Source organism: Petaurus breviceps, unplaced genomic scaffold, assembly GCF_028583685.1.
Source record: "Petaurus breviceps papuanus isolate PSGF00001 unplaced genomic scaffold, PetGlider_PUasm1.0 172, whole genome shotgun sequence".
NCBI classification, from domain to species: Eukaryota; Metazoa; Chordata; class Mammalia; order Diprotodontia; family Petauridae; genus Petaurus; species Petaurus breviceps.
In genome coordinates, this window is record NW_027185755.1 from 3906988 (window position 1) to 3921792 (window position 14805).

General features: G+C 51.7%; 2 protein-coding genes and 1 non-coding gene across 4 annotated transcripts in view; 2 read left to right on the forward strand and 1 right to left on the reverse strand.

Annotated features, from left to right (window-relative positions):
- Window positions 1-301, reverse strand: part of LOC138157427 (RING finger protein 11-like) — a 3201-nt gene extending 2900 nt beyond the window's left edge. Inside the window, exon 1 of the mRNA XM_069082982.1 lies at window positions 14-301. Coding sequence (XP_068939083.1) covers window positions 14-168 — 155 coding nt within the window. The 5' untranslated portion in view covers window positions 169-301. The remainder of the gene's footprint in view (window positions 1-13) is intronic.
- Window positions 302-2408: 2107 nt separating this feature from the next.
- On the forward strand, window positions 2409-14732 carry TNPO2 (transportin 2). 2 transcript variants are annotated; one of them, XM_069082984.1, is made up of 25 exons: window positions 2409-2585; window positions 3133-3245; window positions 4190-4265; window positions 4952-5101; window positions 5264-5370; window positions 5587-5720; window positions 5964-6045; window positions 6219-6341; window positions 6434-6552; window positions 7231-7291; window positions 7492-7663; window positions 7833-7985; window positions 8090-8315; window positions 8591-8762; window positions 9009-9095; window positions 9326-9433; window positions 9516-9674; window positions 10157-10244; window positions 10513-10611; window positions 10706-10801; window positions 11256-11331; window positions 11527-11626; window positions 11734-11808; window positions 11886-12018; window positions 12122-14732. In XM_069082984.1, exons 2-24 carry the CDS (start codon window positions 3147-3149, stop codon window positions 11991-11993), a joined length of 2670 nt encoding a protein of 889 aa, XP_068939085.1. In that variant the 5' UTR covers window positions 2409-2585; window positions 3133-3146; the 3' UTR covers window positions 11994-12018; window positions 12122-14732. The 2 variants fall into 2 exon arrangements, with proteins under 2 accessions (XP_068939085.1, XP_068939086.1); XM_069082985.1 differs by having other exon boundaries at window positions 2429-2585; window positions 11226-11331.
- Window positions 8443-8512, forward strand: LOC138157583 (small nucleolar RNA SNORD41). Its single transcript, XR_011167415.1, has one exon. It is a non-coding gene; the product is annotated as a small nucleolar RNA SNORD41 (small nucleolar RNA).
- Window positions 14733-14805: the final 73 nt, after the last annotated feature.

The window sequence follows — 14805 nt, forward strand, 5'->3', positions numbered from 1 at the left end:
GCAGGGCGGCGGGGGTGGGGGTGGTGGCGGCGGCAGTGGCGGCGAATCCCCGGGAAAGTTGCTCCCGTCTCCGGAGTCGTGGAGCAGCGACAGGTGGTCTGCGGCTCCGGCCCCCGCCTCTTCCCCAGCTCCGGTGCCCGACCGCCGCGACGACAAGCAGTTTCCCATTCCCGGCCCGCTCAGCGGCGGCCGAGGCCCCTCCTTCCAGGCTCCCAGGCCCCGGCGTCCGTTCCAGCTCCGGGAACCCCCGACAGGCCGAGCCCCCCCATTCCCCTTCACCGACGGAGCTCTCGACCCAACTTGGACTCGCCGCTGTTTACAGCCCCAGCCGGAAGTGCGGCAGCTCGAGGCGCGGAGGATCGTGGGAGTTGTAGTTACGGGTGCTCTCGGGGGCGGAGCGTGAAATTGATCGAGGCGCTGGGTTTGTCATGCGCATGTGCACGCGCAGGTGAGGTGCCTCCATTTGCTTCAGTGAGGGTGGAGGGAGAGGGGCGGGAACCACGTGTTCATGTTCTTGCTTCTGGCTTGCGCTGAGCCCCCAAAACTCTGTATACCCCGGACACCTAAGGTGACTTATGAAGTAACCTGGTAGGTGGGACTGTAACAAGTCTGAAAAGCATCCTGCCTTCTATTGTAATTATTCATGAACCTTTCTTATCTCCCTTAGGTGACTGTGACCTCCCAGTCTGGGGCTGATCTCATTCTTTAATACTTGTCTCCTCCTGCAAGGGGGTGGGGGTGGGGGAGGGGCCGGGGGGCGAAAAGAGACCTGGTGTCCTAGTTTTGAGAAATATTTGCGGAAAGACTGAAGGCAAAGGCCTTGAACCCTGGGTAGGATAAAAGAGAAAAAACAATATCTTCTGTCTTCCCTCCTTCTTATGGCAGTCCTCTCATTGCAGGGAGCAGGAGCTTTGATCCCTTCTCCCACTCTGATTGCCCTCCAGGATCCTTCTGTAAACCCAGAAGAATTCCAGGGAAGCACAGAGCCCTCCTTGGGCCTAAGCTGCAAAGATGGCACTCTGGGAAGTCACAGGATCATGACTTAGAACCCCCTTTATTTTCGAGAGAAGCAAACAGACTAGGGAGGAGATGTTTATCTAGAGATACACAGTAGAGCAAGGATTACATTTCAGGATCTTTGACCTCAAATTGCTCTTTGCTGTATACATTCTAATAACTCTAGGATGAGGGCCATAATCCTAATTTATACTGTGGATTGCTTCTTTTAATTCATGTACACAAACACATCCCTCTCCCCCAGTCTAATCAACCTAATTCCCTCCTCCACTCTGGCTGGCCTCCTCAGTTGCAACGGCTAGCTTATTCTCCCTCCGGCCTTTCTGTTCATTGCCCCCATCCTACCTTCCTCCTCTCCTATTTCCTAAGCATTGAAATGTTTCAATTATGTGATGGATGGCAGTGATGGGGGGAGGGAGAGAAAACCAATAAATTAGATCTCCACCCCAGGGCGAGGACAAAGAACAAACAAAATGCCAACTACTTTCTGATACATCGCCTAGCCTGGGGTTTTAGGGAGTTGGCAGCAGAAACAGTCTGGGGAAAGTTGCAGGAAGGGAGAAAGGACTAGAATCAGAGAGGCTTGGGGGAAGGTAAGGGGTAGATGTAGGTAAAACTGTATATGAATCCTAGAATTTCAGAACTGTGGGTGGGAAGGGATCTTCAGTCACTTCCTCCATTTTATCTAGAAGGAAACAAGCCAAATCAGGGAATTTGGAAGGCCAGTCTGGAACAGGAGTGATATAGTATACCGAGTGTCCCGAACTCCTAGACCAGCCCTCTACATTGCACCTATAGGATAATAGGGTTATAGACTGAGCTGGAAGAGAGGCCTTAGAGATGATCTGGTTCAGCCCCCCTCATTTTTCACACAAGGGACCTGAGACCCTGACAGGTTTATTGATTGGTCCAAAGTCATACACCAGGGCAGTAGCAGAGCTGGACCTCATGAAGGAGGGGGGGGGGGAGAATGAAGCATGGAAAAGGGGTGGCCCCGGATAGGAAACGAACCAGGTGCTTTCACTTGTGGGTGGTGACAGGGGACTCCTGCACTCCTCACAGGACACAGGAGTCACACAGGTGCCAGGCACATAGACAGATGACAATGGAAAGAAGTAGACGAGAGACTGGGGGACCCAAAGGCCAGAGGGACATAAGAAGTAGCGGTCTCTCCCACCACGTGACAGAATCCCTATCCTGGTTCCGCTTCGTCGCGGTCGCCGATCACGTGACCCCACCCGAGGACGTGCTCCGCCTTTCCTTCCTTTCCCACCGCAGCTCACAGCCCTTCGCTTTCCTCCCTCCTCTCCAGTCACAGGACCCGCCCAGCATCTTGATTGGCTGGGGGGAGACAGTTTGAACGGTGGACGGAAGCCGCTGCGGTTCAGGCCAAGTCGCGTTCTTTTCTTTTCTTTTTTTTTTTTTATTCGCTTCCTCGCTCCTCCCCGTGTGTGTGTCTCGGGAGAAGCCGCAGAGCGAGGAGTCGCCGCCGCCACCGCCGCCGCCGTCGCCGCCGCCGCCGCGTCTGCCGCCGCCGTCTCCGCCTCCCCGATCACCGCCGAGTCCCGGTGAGTGGCTCGGCCTGAGCCCTGGTCGGGGCTGCCGGCCGCGGCCTGTGAGGAGGGAGCAGACGCACCGGGCCGGGGCTGGGCCTTGGGGAGCGGCCAGGCCTGTTCTAGGGCCCGGGGCTGGAGAGAGCAGAGCTAGCAGCGAGGGGGTGGCTGGGCGCGGCGGCGGCCCGGCTCGATGGGTGCTAGGAGGGCCGAGGCCTCAGCCCGGCGTGCACCCACCTCCCGGCACCTCCCCTCCCCCCACGCCTTCTCGGCTTTGGCCCGGCCTGGCCCAGGAGGGGCCCCGGCCCTCCCCTGCCTCCTGGGAGCTGGCGCTTCGGGGGCCCAAGTTAGAAACGGGGTGTGGGGGGGTTAATCGCCTCAGGCTCTTGGGTTTGCTTTCACCTCCCCATCTTCCCACGTGGCCCCGGGGGCTTTTCTGCCTCCTCATCCCTCCCTCTGGTGGGGGGGGTAGAGGGGCGCAAACCCGATGTCCCCTTGTGTGACCAGGAACTGCCCAGAAGAATCTAATTCGCCTTCTTTTCCCTTCCCTGCCGCAATTTAGACCAACCCCCCACCATGGACTGGCAGCCAGATGAACAGGGCCTTCAGCAGGTCCTCCAGCTCCTCAAGGATTCCCAGTCCCCCAACACGGCCACTCAGCGAGTCGTCCAGGACGTATCCTTTGGCTGGTTGGCCCCTCTATTGTCTTAATAGAAGGAAGGCATCCTTCCCCTCTCAGGACCTGTAGGCTAGGGATGTTAGCTCGTCTGGGCCTCTTAACAATTATATCTCATGGTGTGGGCATATTGTACTCTTTCCCCTAATTCATCCTTACCTACAGTTTACTGCTGTGCCCAGCCAGCACCCTGTCTGGAATGGGAGGGGGGTGGGTGAGAGAAAAACCCCTAATATAATTGAAAAACTGCTAGAATTTTAGTCAGAGATCTCTGTAACTCTGGGTCCCACTACTTATTTTCTCCACTAATCATTTCTCACTGGGTCTTGGTTCTTTCCTCAGTAAAATCAAATAGTTGCACTTAGATGATGTCTGAGGGCCTTTCCAACTCTAGTTCCTCTGATCCTGTCAGAGGGAGAGACCATGAGATCATAGCTTTGGGACTGGAAAGAAACTTAGTGGTCATCAAATCTAACTCTTTTTACAAATGAGGAAACTGAGGCCCAGAGAGGATAAGTGACTCGGATAGTGTCACAGATTTTAGCCTGAAATGTTATTTGAACCCAAGACTTATAAGTAGGATACCACACTGCCTCTAAAAGAGCTCTGGAGATGCCAGGGATTGAACATGTGTACTACCCCTGAGCTAAATCCTCTCTAGGCATTCATGTGAAATTCTTATCTACAGGAAAGAAGGGTAAAGAATGGAATCTAGTCCAGTTAGGAAATACTCAGTCTCCTCTTTGATCAGGGACTAATAAAGCTTATAGTAGGATGATGACCATTAAGGATGGATGGGGTTTGTTAAAGAAAGAAGAAGATATTGCAAAGTAATGAGTGTCCCAGGGGCTGATTTCCTCTCTTTTTCATATTCAGCTCCTCACCTGTGTTGTTATAGAAGGGTCAGTACTGAATTGACTTAGTCCTTAATATTGCCCTACAGAAACTAAAGCAACTAAATCAATTTCCTGACTTTAACAACTACCTAATTTTTGTCCTGACACGATTGAAGTCAGAAGGTGAGTCTGGATTGGCCCTACGCTACCTCCCTCTGCTCCTCCAGCTCTCCTGTCTCTGACCTAAGGGTTAAAGGGTCCCACAGCCCCATCTTAAATTCAGCAAGTCCAGCTCAGCAGACATTTATCGGGCATCTGTTCTGGTTAAATCACTTCACTGAGGATACAGTGATGAAAAGTGGAATAATTCCTGTATTTGAGGAACATCAGTGTGTTAGAAATTGTACCTACACAAGTAGGATATGAAATAGAATGTCATCTATAGACAGTGAAATCAAAGGATGTGGGGGAGATCCTGAGGAAACGGAATCAGGGAACGCTTCATGGCGAGATGGAAATGAGCAAGCCAACCACTGTGTTTGAGCCATAGGGGATAACCTTCAAATATGAAGGTGCAAGGGATCAGCACAGCATTGTTCTGCTTATAGTACAGTGTGACTGGAATGCAGAACATTTGGATGTGTTAGGGCCCGTAATATGAAATGTACCTTGAAAGGTAGATTAGAGCCCTTTCTCCCTTACCAGTACAGCAAGCTGACTAACAGGTGGGTTGGGCCAATTGGACCCCTGGTTCTTTAGTGTAGCCCTGGATCCTGCCATTCCCTAGGGCCTGGGTGATAATTCTGGCTGACAAGAATTGAGCTCCTTATCATTTCTGATCTATTGTTTTCATCTATCTCTTTCCCCAGATGAACCAACACGCTCTCTCAGTGGCCTCATTCTGAAGAACAATGTGAAGGCACATTACCAGAGCTTTCCCCCACCAGTGGCTGACTTTATCAAACAAGAGTGTCTCAACAATATTGGTGATGCCTCCTCACTCATCCGAGCCACTATTGGTAAGGTGGGGTGTAGTGGGTGGAGCTGGATTGGGTGAGGATTCTGTCTCAGTAAGGCTTTATCTCTCTCCATCTCTGTCCTTGCATACCTTACCTCAAGGCAGGCACCAGGAAGCCAGTTCATAACTTCTTGGATTTTTGGTCTTCCCTTCTTCCTACTAGGAATCCTTATCACCACCATTGCCTCCAAGGGTGAGCTCCAGATGTGGCCAGAACTGCTGCCCCAGCTGTGTAACCTGCTCAATTCTGAGGATTACAACACATGTGAGGTAGAAGGTCTTGCAGGCATCATAGAAATAAATTAGAATATGTTGCCTGTCCTAGCTCCTCAGGAGGGAGCTACACAGGAGATGTTAGGCCCATTAGGTTGTGTACGGGACTAGATACTTTTCAGGTTGTTATACCTTTTTTTCTTTATATGGAGAGGATTGTGTGCTCTTCTGTCCCATTGATATCCCACAGTCCCCTTCTCACATATTACATAGGGGGCCTTTGGAGCCTTACAGAAGATCTGTGAAGACTCATCGGAGCTTTTGGACAGTGATGCGCTCAATCGACCCTTGAACGTTATGATCCCCAAATTCTTACAGTTTTTCAAGCACTGTAGCCCCAAGATCCGGTATGTGGGGCTATTCCTGAGACTGGCCACTGGAGTCTAGGAAATCCAGGGCTAGGGAGGAAGGAAGGTACAGGGGAGTTGTGGGCATATTCTGCCTGCTTTAGGACTGTCAGAGTTAACAAGAGATCACTTGCTAGAGAAGAGGCTGTTAACTGGCATGAAAGGACTGAATTGCTACTCCCCTCTTGCCCTCTCCCATTACTTAGGCAAATCTTGGCCTCTGTTCTTACTCTGTTTCTCCAGATCCCATGCTATTGCTTGTGTAAATCAGTTCATTATGGACCGGGCCCAGGCACTGATGGACAACATTGACACCTTCATTGAGGTAGGCATTTTGTAGTTAGTGCCCGACAGGCTTATGGTTGGCTGGTGAAAGGGGTGGGGAAGGCACTAGGTGGAAGGAGGAACATGGACCCCACCTGGGGCTTGGCCCTTTTTGCCCCCTTTGGGTTCCAACTGTTGACTTTATGGTCTGGGCTTGGGTGGGGGCATGTCTAGCACCTGTTTGCACTGGCGGTGGATGAAGACCCAGAGGTTCGGAAGAATGTGTGCCGGGCGCTGGTCATGCTACTAGAAGTCCGGATTGATCGGCTCATCCCCCACATGCATAGTATCATTCAGGTGCGTAGGGGTCTGGGGAGAGGGAGGTGGCCTTCCCAGAACAGCAGAGTTCATAGCATGCTAATTGTCCTTTCTCATCTCCTCTTCTGTAGTATATGCTGCAAAGGACTCAGGACCACGATGAAAATGTGGCCTTGGAGGCCTGCGAGTTCTGGCTGACGCTAGCTGAACAACCCATCTGCAAGGAAGTCTTGTCCTCCCACCTGGTGCAGTGAGTCCTGATTTTCTATCTGAAGTCCCCTGCTTCCTCCATCTACCCCTCATCCAAGGGGGTCCTGCTGTCCTGGCCTTTCTCTAGGATCAGAATAAATGATGCCCATGGTCATAGAACTGCTCAGTGGTAGAAGTAAGGCTAGAATTAGATTATTGCTCCTGGCTCCTAATCCAGGTTTCTTGCCTTTGAAATCTTTGAAAAAAAATTAAAAGTGTATCCTCTGGGAACCACAGCAGATTTGATTCTGTGTCATCCCTAATACAGACTAAATTAATTTTTAAAATTTAAAATCTTGCATGAATGTATACTTTAGTAGTTTATAGAATTAAAATTGATTGTTCTTGCTCTGTTAATACTATTATTCTAAGTATCTTAGAATTAAAAATGTTTGTGTTTTTAGGGGAGGAATGTGACAACTATTTGATTTAAAAGCTCTTAAACTTCTAAGAAACAAAAATTGACTTTGATGTAAATCCTGGAGAAGGATTGCTGACAGCTTTGACTCCAGTTATTTCCTAGCCAGCATAGCTGAGAAGGTTCATCCGAGCCTCAGAGAGCTGCAGCTTGAGCTCTTCCCAATCCTTCCTCTCCTTTTTCCTTCCTCCCCTTCTCCCCCAGGGATAGGGCAGATTGGCCACAAGCTACCTAAGGTTCACTTAGTTTTCCCTTCTCCAGGCTGATTCCAATTTTGGTGAATGGAATGAAGTACTCCGAGATAGACATTATCCTGCTCAAGGTAGGGGTGTCAGGTGTGGTGGGCTGGAGGTGCCCTTAGCTCTTGGGAAGTGATGCATCCTTCTTAGCCTGAATGTTCCTTGAAGGTTTCATGTGTTCATACTGTCTGATCCCAGGAGACCTTGCTCTGGAAGGGGTGGGGGGATGGCAGGAGGTCTTGGTCTGCCCAGCAGCATTGCACCTGCTGGGCCTTCCCCACAGGGCGATGTGGAGGAGGATGAGGCTGTTCCAGACAGCGAGCAGGACATCAAGCCTCGGTTCCACAAGTCTCGCACGGTGACACTGCCTCATGAAGAGGAGCGGCCTGAAGACCCCGAGGACCCTGAGGAGGAGGATGATGATGACGACGACACCTTGTCTGACTGGAACTTGAGTGTGTTGAGGCTGGGGCTAGAGACGGGAGGGGTAGGGACATTTCCCCTGGTGCAGTTGTCTTCCCTGTTCCTATGGTGATGACAATCATACTCATGCTGCCTGATGCCATGGGACTGACAGGGTAGAGCACTCACTGCAGGGGGTGACCGCGTCTTTCCTGGTTGTAGGGAAGTGCTCAGCAGCTGCGTTGGATGTTTTGGCCAATGTGTTCCGGGAGGAGCTGCTTCCTCACCTACTGCCTCTGTTAAAGGGGCTGCTTTTTCACCCAGAGTGGGTCATCAAGGAGTCTGGGATCCTGGTCCTAGGTGCCATTGCCGAGGGTGAGAACTGAAGTGGGTCAGGGAGCGCAGAGGGTAGGAGGCACCCAGCTTAGATGTACCTGCCATCGGTGCTTACTGAGGGTGTATCCTCCCCACTCTTCCAGGCTGTATGCAGGGCATGGTTCCATACCTGCCCGAGCTCATCCCCCATCTGATCCAGTGCTTGTCGGACAAGAAGGCTTTGGTACGATCCATTGCCTGTTGGACACTGAGCCGCTATGCCCACTGGGTGGTCAGCCAGCCGCCAGACATGCACTTGAAGCCCTTGATGACTGAACTGCTGAAGCGAATCCTGGATGGCAACAAGCGTGTGCAGGAGGCAGCCTGCAGGTGATGCCACCATGAATCCCTTTCCCAGCCAGTGCTACCTGCCCTGGCACCTAAACACTGAGCACTTAGCAAGGGTGGTCTTAGGGGCTTGGTGGGAACAGCCTTTGAACTTGGTGTACTGTCGCCCCTGGATATGATGAACAAGTTACTATTTGATGTCAAACTGATCTCTATTGTATTCATACTGTCTGATCCTGGGCAGGCCAGGCCTCTTCCCTTGGGTATCCTAGCTACCTGGGCTTGCCCTTACCATGATGCCCAAACCTTTCCCACAGTGCCTTTGCTACCCTGGAGGAGGAGGCCTGCACAGAGCTGGTCCCTTACCTGAGCTTCATCCTGGACACTCTTGTGTTCGCCTTTGGCAAGTATCAGCACAAGAACCTCTTGATCCTATATGATGCCATTGGGACACTTGCTGACTCTGTGGGCCACCACCTCAACCAGCCAGTGAGTGTTGAATGCCTGGGAACTCTCTAGGCTTCTTTCTTCACGCCTCCTTCTCTCCTTCATTACTCCTTTACCTTTACATTTTTTTTAAGCAATTGGGGTTAAGTAACTTGCTCAAGGTTACACAGCCAGTTATTTCTGGGTGTGGTACTAAGTATCAACCTGGATTTGATCCCAGGTTCTCTGGGGCTGGTGCTCTTACTCGCTGTGCAACCTGGCCACCCCTTACTTTTACATTCTTGTTAGGAATACATCCAAAAACTGATGCCCCCCCTGATCCAGAAGTGGAACGAATTGAAAGATGAAGACAAGGACCTCTTCCCATTATTGGAAGTGAGTGGGGAGAAGTGTGTGAGGTTGATTGTTACCCCAGTGTTTTTCTTCGTTCTTAGAGGAAGAATGGTTTGGGTTAATTTTGTTCACTCCTTGTCTCCAAAGCCAGTCTTTTGTGTGTCTCCAAAGGTACTGTACACCTGATGTATAGCATAGGACACCATGCCCACGTCTTAGGTTGGCATGGTGGCCAGCCCATCCCCTAACCACCTATTTTCCTATCCACACAGTGCTTGTCATCTGTGGCCACAGCCCTCCAGAGTGGGTTCCTGCCCTACTGTGAGCCTGTGTATCAGCGCTGTGTCACGCTAGTCCAGAAGACGCTGGCCCAGGCTATGGTAGGTCTTGGGCTCCTTCGGATCCTCTTAGCCACTCCTCCCCTCCCTAGGGCTCTACTTACTTTCCCTCTCCACTTCACAGATGTACAACCAACACCCAGACCAATATGAGGCCCCTGACAAGGACTTCATGATTGTGGCTCTAGACCTCCTCAGTGGGCTGGCTGAGGGCTTAGGAGGCCAAGTGGAACAGCTGGTTGCCCGAAGCAACATAATGACTCTGCTTTTCCAGTGTATGCAGGTAAATTGTCCTCCCACCCCCCAAGCCCTTCCATTGTTTTTAGTGTGTCGTCTTGAGCCAGCAGTTGAGGTATGAATGGGATTTAAGACATAGCACCCCCCCCCTCCCCCCCCCCCCCAGTTTGGTGTCTTGTTGAGGAGATAAGTAACACAAGATATAAACAGTACCACAATACAAGACCAGGTGTGGCTGGCAGAGTGGCATAAGCAGCAGGCTCTGCCAGGGGGTTCAGAGGAGTGAGAGATGACTTCCAGCAGGGGTGATGAGAGGGATGCCTGGGGGGGTTGCTTTGAATTGGGTCTTGAGAGTAGATAGGATTTCCTTAAGGAAGAATTTGGGGAGGTAGAATGTTAGAAGAAAAGGCAGAGGTAAAGTCATGGGCATCATATTCAGGGCACAGTGAAGCTAGCCCTTTGGCTGGAGAGGTGGTTGTGCCCGCCTTTTTGGACACTGACCTTTGGCTGTTTCCCCCCTTTCCCCAGGACACCATGCCAGAAGTCCGTCAGAGCTCCTTTGCTCTTCTGGGAGACCTTACCAAAGCTTGCTTCATGCATGTCAAGCCCTGCATCGGTATTTGCTAAGGATCCACTGCCCCTCACCTTATAGTCCATACTTTCAGCTCTGCCACTCACCTGGAAGGTGTTGGAGAACAACCATTGGGGGGGTGTGTCATTGATCTTGCTTATAGACATACTGTCTAGTCTGAAGAATTCCTGGGGCAGGAAGAGTTTTAGGTTTCAGTCCTCTAAGTTGTGGGGCCAGGAGCTTCTGCCATACTCTCCCCTTCCCTGTACTTCCTCTTCTCTAGCAGTGTCTCATCCCTGACCTCTCTTCTCAGCCGAGTTCATGCCAATCTTGGGCACTAACCTGAATCCTGAGTTCATCTCGGTCTGCAACAACGCCACCTGGGCAATTGGGGAGATCTGCATGCAGATGGGTGAGTGCTTAGGGACCTACAAAATGTTTGGGGTAGAAGATAGAGGAAATAAGTTATTGGCTTCTTGTGGCCCTAATCTTCCCACATCCCCTAGGAGCTGAGATGCAGCCCTACGTGCAGATGGTCCTCAACAATCTGGTGGAAATCATCAACCGCCCCAACACCCCGAAGACCCTGTTGGAGAACACAGGTGGGAGCCCAGGCCCAACCTGGGCAGTGTTCTCTACCACTAGTCTGGGGAGCCATTTTCCCCCCAGTGGGGGTCTCCTTTTTCTCCTTAACCTTGGAGCCCCATATGCCCCTATATCACACTGTGCTAAACTAGCTGGGGTCAGGCCCCCAGTCTCATCTCCCCATGGTCTGGGGAAGAGAGAAATCCACAGGAACTAGCCCGAGTCTCTGGGCCACTGACCCAGTTCAGCCTCCTTCCCCAAATAGGGGTCAAGGGACTGAGCCCCCACTGGGGCCTGAAACCTGGCACAGTTGAACTAAGCATCTTCTGTCCCTGCTGGCTCCTCTAGAGTGAGTCTGTGGGGGCTGGGGCCAGGGCGGGGGTCGGTGCCCCCACCCAGAGGCCCTGCCACGTACAGTCCCGGGGCCACTCGGGGTTTCAGGTCGCCTGACGAGTCCCTCTGCCATTCCAGCCATCACCATCGGCCGCCTGGGCTACGTGTGCCCACAGGAGGTGGCGCCCATGCTCCAGCAATTCATCAGGCCCTGGTGGGTGTGTGTGCTGCCCATGGCCCTGCTTTCCCCCCCTTCCCTTCTCCCCAGGCCCTTATCCTGTCCCAGAGTGCATGCCAGGCTTCCATTCCGCTGCCCTTTTCCTGCGTCCCTCCTTCAATTTGTCTTCCTGATTGGGCTGTAGCTCTCTGAGCTACCTGCCCAGACCACTGTCCCAATGCCCTGCTGCAGGTGCACATCTCTCAGGAACATCCGAGACAATGAGGAGAAGGACTCGGCCTTCCGGGGCATCTGTATGATGATCGGGGTGAATCCTGGAGGGGTCGTGCAGGTAGAGGGACTGGGGAATGGGAGGGGAAGAGACTTTCCTCTCCTGGGGGACATGCCATCCAGGGTACTGATAGCCCCTCACAGAGTGGGTGGGGTCTTCATTTTCAGGATTTTATTTTCTTCTGTGATGCCGTGGCCTCCTGGGTGAGCCCTAAGGATGACCTGCGGGACATGTTTTATAAGGTAAGTCCTAGGGTTTCCATTTGTCCTCTACCCAGGGCTGTGGCACCTCTTCTATATCCTTCCTTTTTCTCCCTCAGATACTCCACGGCTTCAAAGACCAGGTGGGAGAAGAGAACTGGCAGCAGTTTTCAGAGCAGTTCCCACCCCTGCTCAAGGAGAGATTAGCTGCCTTCTACGGCGTCTAGGCGAAGTGGGGAGACCACGCACTAGGTGCGGGGGGCTGATCCTGGAGGGCGGGGTGGGGCCCTGGGATATGGGGGCCAGGTGGGCCAGCCCGAGTGCTGACACTCCCTCCTTCTGCTCCTGTTCCCAGGTTCCTGACGGCGTTGGGAGGGGTTGCTGGGAGCTCATCAGCATCCAGGTGTTGCAGTGCCCTGTCAGTGGGGGGTTAGGGAGGAGTACGTGGGACACAAAACTAAACGACTTCCCGTCTTCCTGCCATTGCGGGGGTGGGGGGTGGGGGGGCCTCCACGCTCATTCTACAAACCAGGGGCTTTCATCTCTGGCAGAAGCCTGAGCAGTGCCAGCCACACGGGGGGCGGTGGGTGGGGGGAGGACTCGCTGCAACAGGATCTTGTTTTGGAGGAAGAGGAGGAGGAGGAGGAGGAGGAAGGGGAAACAAACGGGGAAAGGGAATTGTTCTCGTGATCCGGGAGACACTGACATAGATGGTCTCTCGAGTGCGCACAGAGTAGGGTTAAAAAACGTTTAAAAATGAAAGGAAAAATAGAACAAGCAGCCACTATTCTGGTACTGCCCATCAGTCTGGCGGGGTGGGGGGTGTCGCTGTGGGGATTATGGTGCATCCAGATTGGTGGGAGGGGGCTTTGCCTGTTTCTCCCACCTTTTTCCCTGACTGCATGGTGACATTTAGAGTAGCGAATCCTGTGAGTTAGGCCATAATGACTTAATGTAACCTTCATCTAGAGTTTAAGATGCTTCTGTAATAGGTGCTGTGCAATGGTCCGAAGAAGGCCATGATGGAGGGTCCCAGCTGGCGAGAGTCCAGGGCTTTGGGGCCAAGGGTGGGGAGGGAGAACAAGAAGGGACAGAGCCTCCCCTGGGCCGTGCAGCCCACCCAGTCATCCAGGAGGGGAGCCATTTCCTGGGCCCTGGGCCCTGCTACGCTGGTCAGCACTGTAGAGACGCATGCTTCCAAAGCCACTGCTCAGCGAATTCTCCTCTCACTGGTTGTGCACCTGTATCTTGTGCTGCTGCTGCTGCATTTACTTCACCTTTCCCTTTCAAACCCAGTGGGGGGGGCAAAGGGAGGAGGAGGTAGCAGCTGGGAGATGGGGGGGGTGGAGCATAGGGTGAGCCCCTTAACCTGGGTCCACTGTCTCCCAGCCTCTGTCCTGAGGCTGCCTAGCAATCTTCCCACTGGGAGGAGGACTGTTTGCTTCTCTACCACTGTTGGTTCCCCATACGGGATGAGCCCTAAGATATCTGAGCGTAACTGAATACAACTTAAGTATTTCTTCTTTCTCTCTCCTAGAAATTTTGATAGGACAGTCTTAGGGGTTCCTTCCTGTTTCCTTTTCTGTGCTGTTGTGGCCTCGAGGCCATCCTTTTCTTGTCTCATTTTATTTAACATTTTTGGTCCTGGGACAACGGCTGGAACCAGCTTTGACAGTAACCAAGAAAGGCTTTTTTCTGGGTGGTTTACTTGCTGGGAATTAAGTCAGCCAAGTGGTGGCAGCAGGAATCTCAGAGCCTGGTGAATCTGAGTGAGAGGGGAAAGTGAAATGGATGGTCCATAAGATAAGCACTTCCACTTAATCCATTCCCTCAGTCCTCACCAAGAGCCCAGAAGGGAGAAGTGGTTAGTTGGGGTAGATTGCCTAGGATAGGGACTTTACTAAATGCTGCCCAGCCTGCACCTAAGGAATCCAGGTTTGGTGATTTTTCTGGACCTGAGGACTGTCAGGGGTCTTGGAAGACTCCAGGTGAAGGGGGGCTGGGGGATTACAGTGAGGAGGGATCAGTGTGGTATCCCCTGGAGAGGTTTTATTAATGGGCTTTGATGGAAGCAAACAAACTGGGAAGCATTTACCCCTCCAGCGACTTTCTGCTCCCTCTTGTCTCCTCTGTTCTTGGATTTGGTGTCTTGTCAGCCCTTCCCCAGGGGCTAAGATCTCCCTTTTCTTTTTTTCCTTTCTTGGTTGATGCCCTGCAACTTTTCTGCCTACCTACCACCTCAGGATGGGGAACCCTGAGCTTTTGAGTCAGGGCCTGTCTGTCCCTTCCATTTCTTTTTCCATCCCTCGCTCACCATTTCAAGCGTGGTGTCACGCACATTCCTCAGCTTTTTAATTTAATTTTTAAAAATCGCGTAAAAACTCGAGCAGGTCTCTGGGAGCCGTTTACAAATGGTTTTTTTTTTTGTTTTTATTTTTTGTTAATTTTATTTTTAAAAATCCTGGTTATTTGGAGAGCCCTTTCCGCTGGGCGCTGGAGGCATACATAACCTTGTAGCAATCCGGGCTATGCCTTTGCTCAGCTCAGGGTGAGGTCTGGGTTTAGCCTCCGAGGGGCCCAGAGAGGGGATTGGGGGTAGCAAGTTTTTTTTTTTTTCAAAAATTATTAAATTTTTAAATTTGTTTTATTAAAAATTTTCGGGGTTTTTTTTTTTTTTTTTGCACAATTAAGTCAAAGCTCCATGATCCAACTGCCTCTGCCTATGTTTGAGTTAGTTTCTTATTTCGGGAGTTTGCTTGGCCTGGGTGACGGTGCTGACTCTAGTTTTTAGCCTCCTGTCTGTTGAATCCTCGATTTGTACATTTGTAAATGTGCTGTAATGTTTCCTATGGTAAAACTGCTGTGGATTAGTGTCGAAGCAACTGCTTGCACCTTTGCTCCAATGAGATTTTTCTCATTTTATGTATAATTTTTTGTTGACTAAAAACCAGTTTCTTGTGACTCAAGTTTTTTGGCCTCTGCCTTTGTGTCTGCGTGGGGTGGCTGCCGCCCCCGGGATGATGAACGGGCCGCAGTCGG

Coding starts and splice junctions, on each gene's coding strand:
- TNPO2 (XM_069082985.1), top strand. CDS start 3,147: ATGGACTGGCAGCCAGATGAACAGGGCCTTCAGCAGGTCCTCCAGCTC. Junction 5,102..5,263: donor ACTCATCCGAGCCACTATTG/GTAAGGTGGGGT, acceptor TCTTCCTACTAG/GAATCCTTATCACCACCATT. Junction 6,553..7,230: donor TTGTCCTCCCACCTGGTGCA/GTGAGTCCTGAT, acceptor TCCCTTCTCCAG/GCTGATTCCAATTTTGGTGA.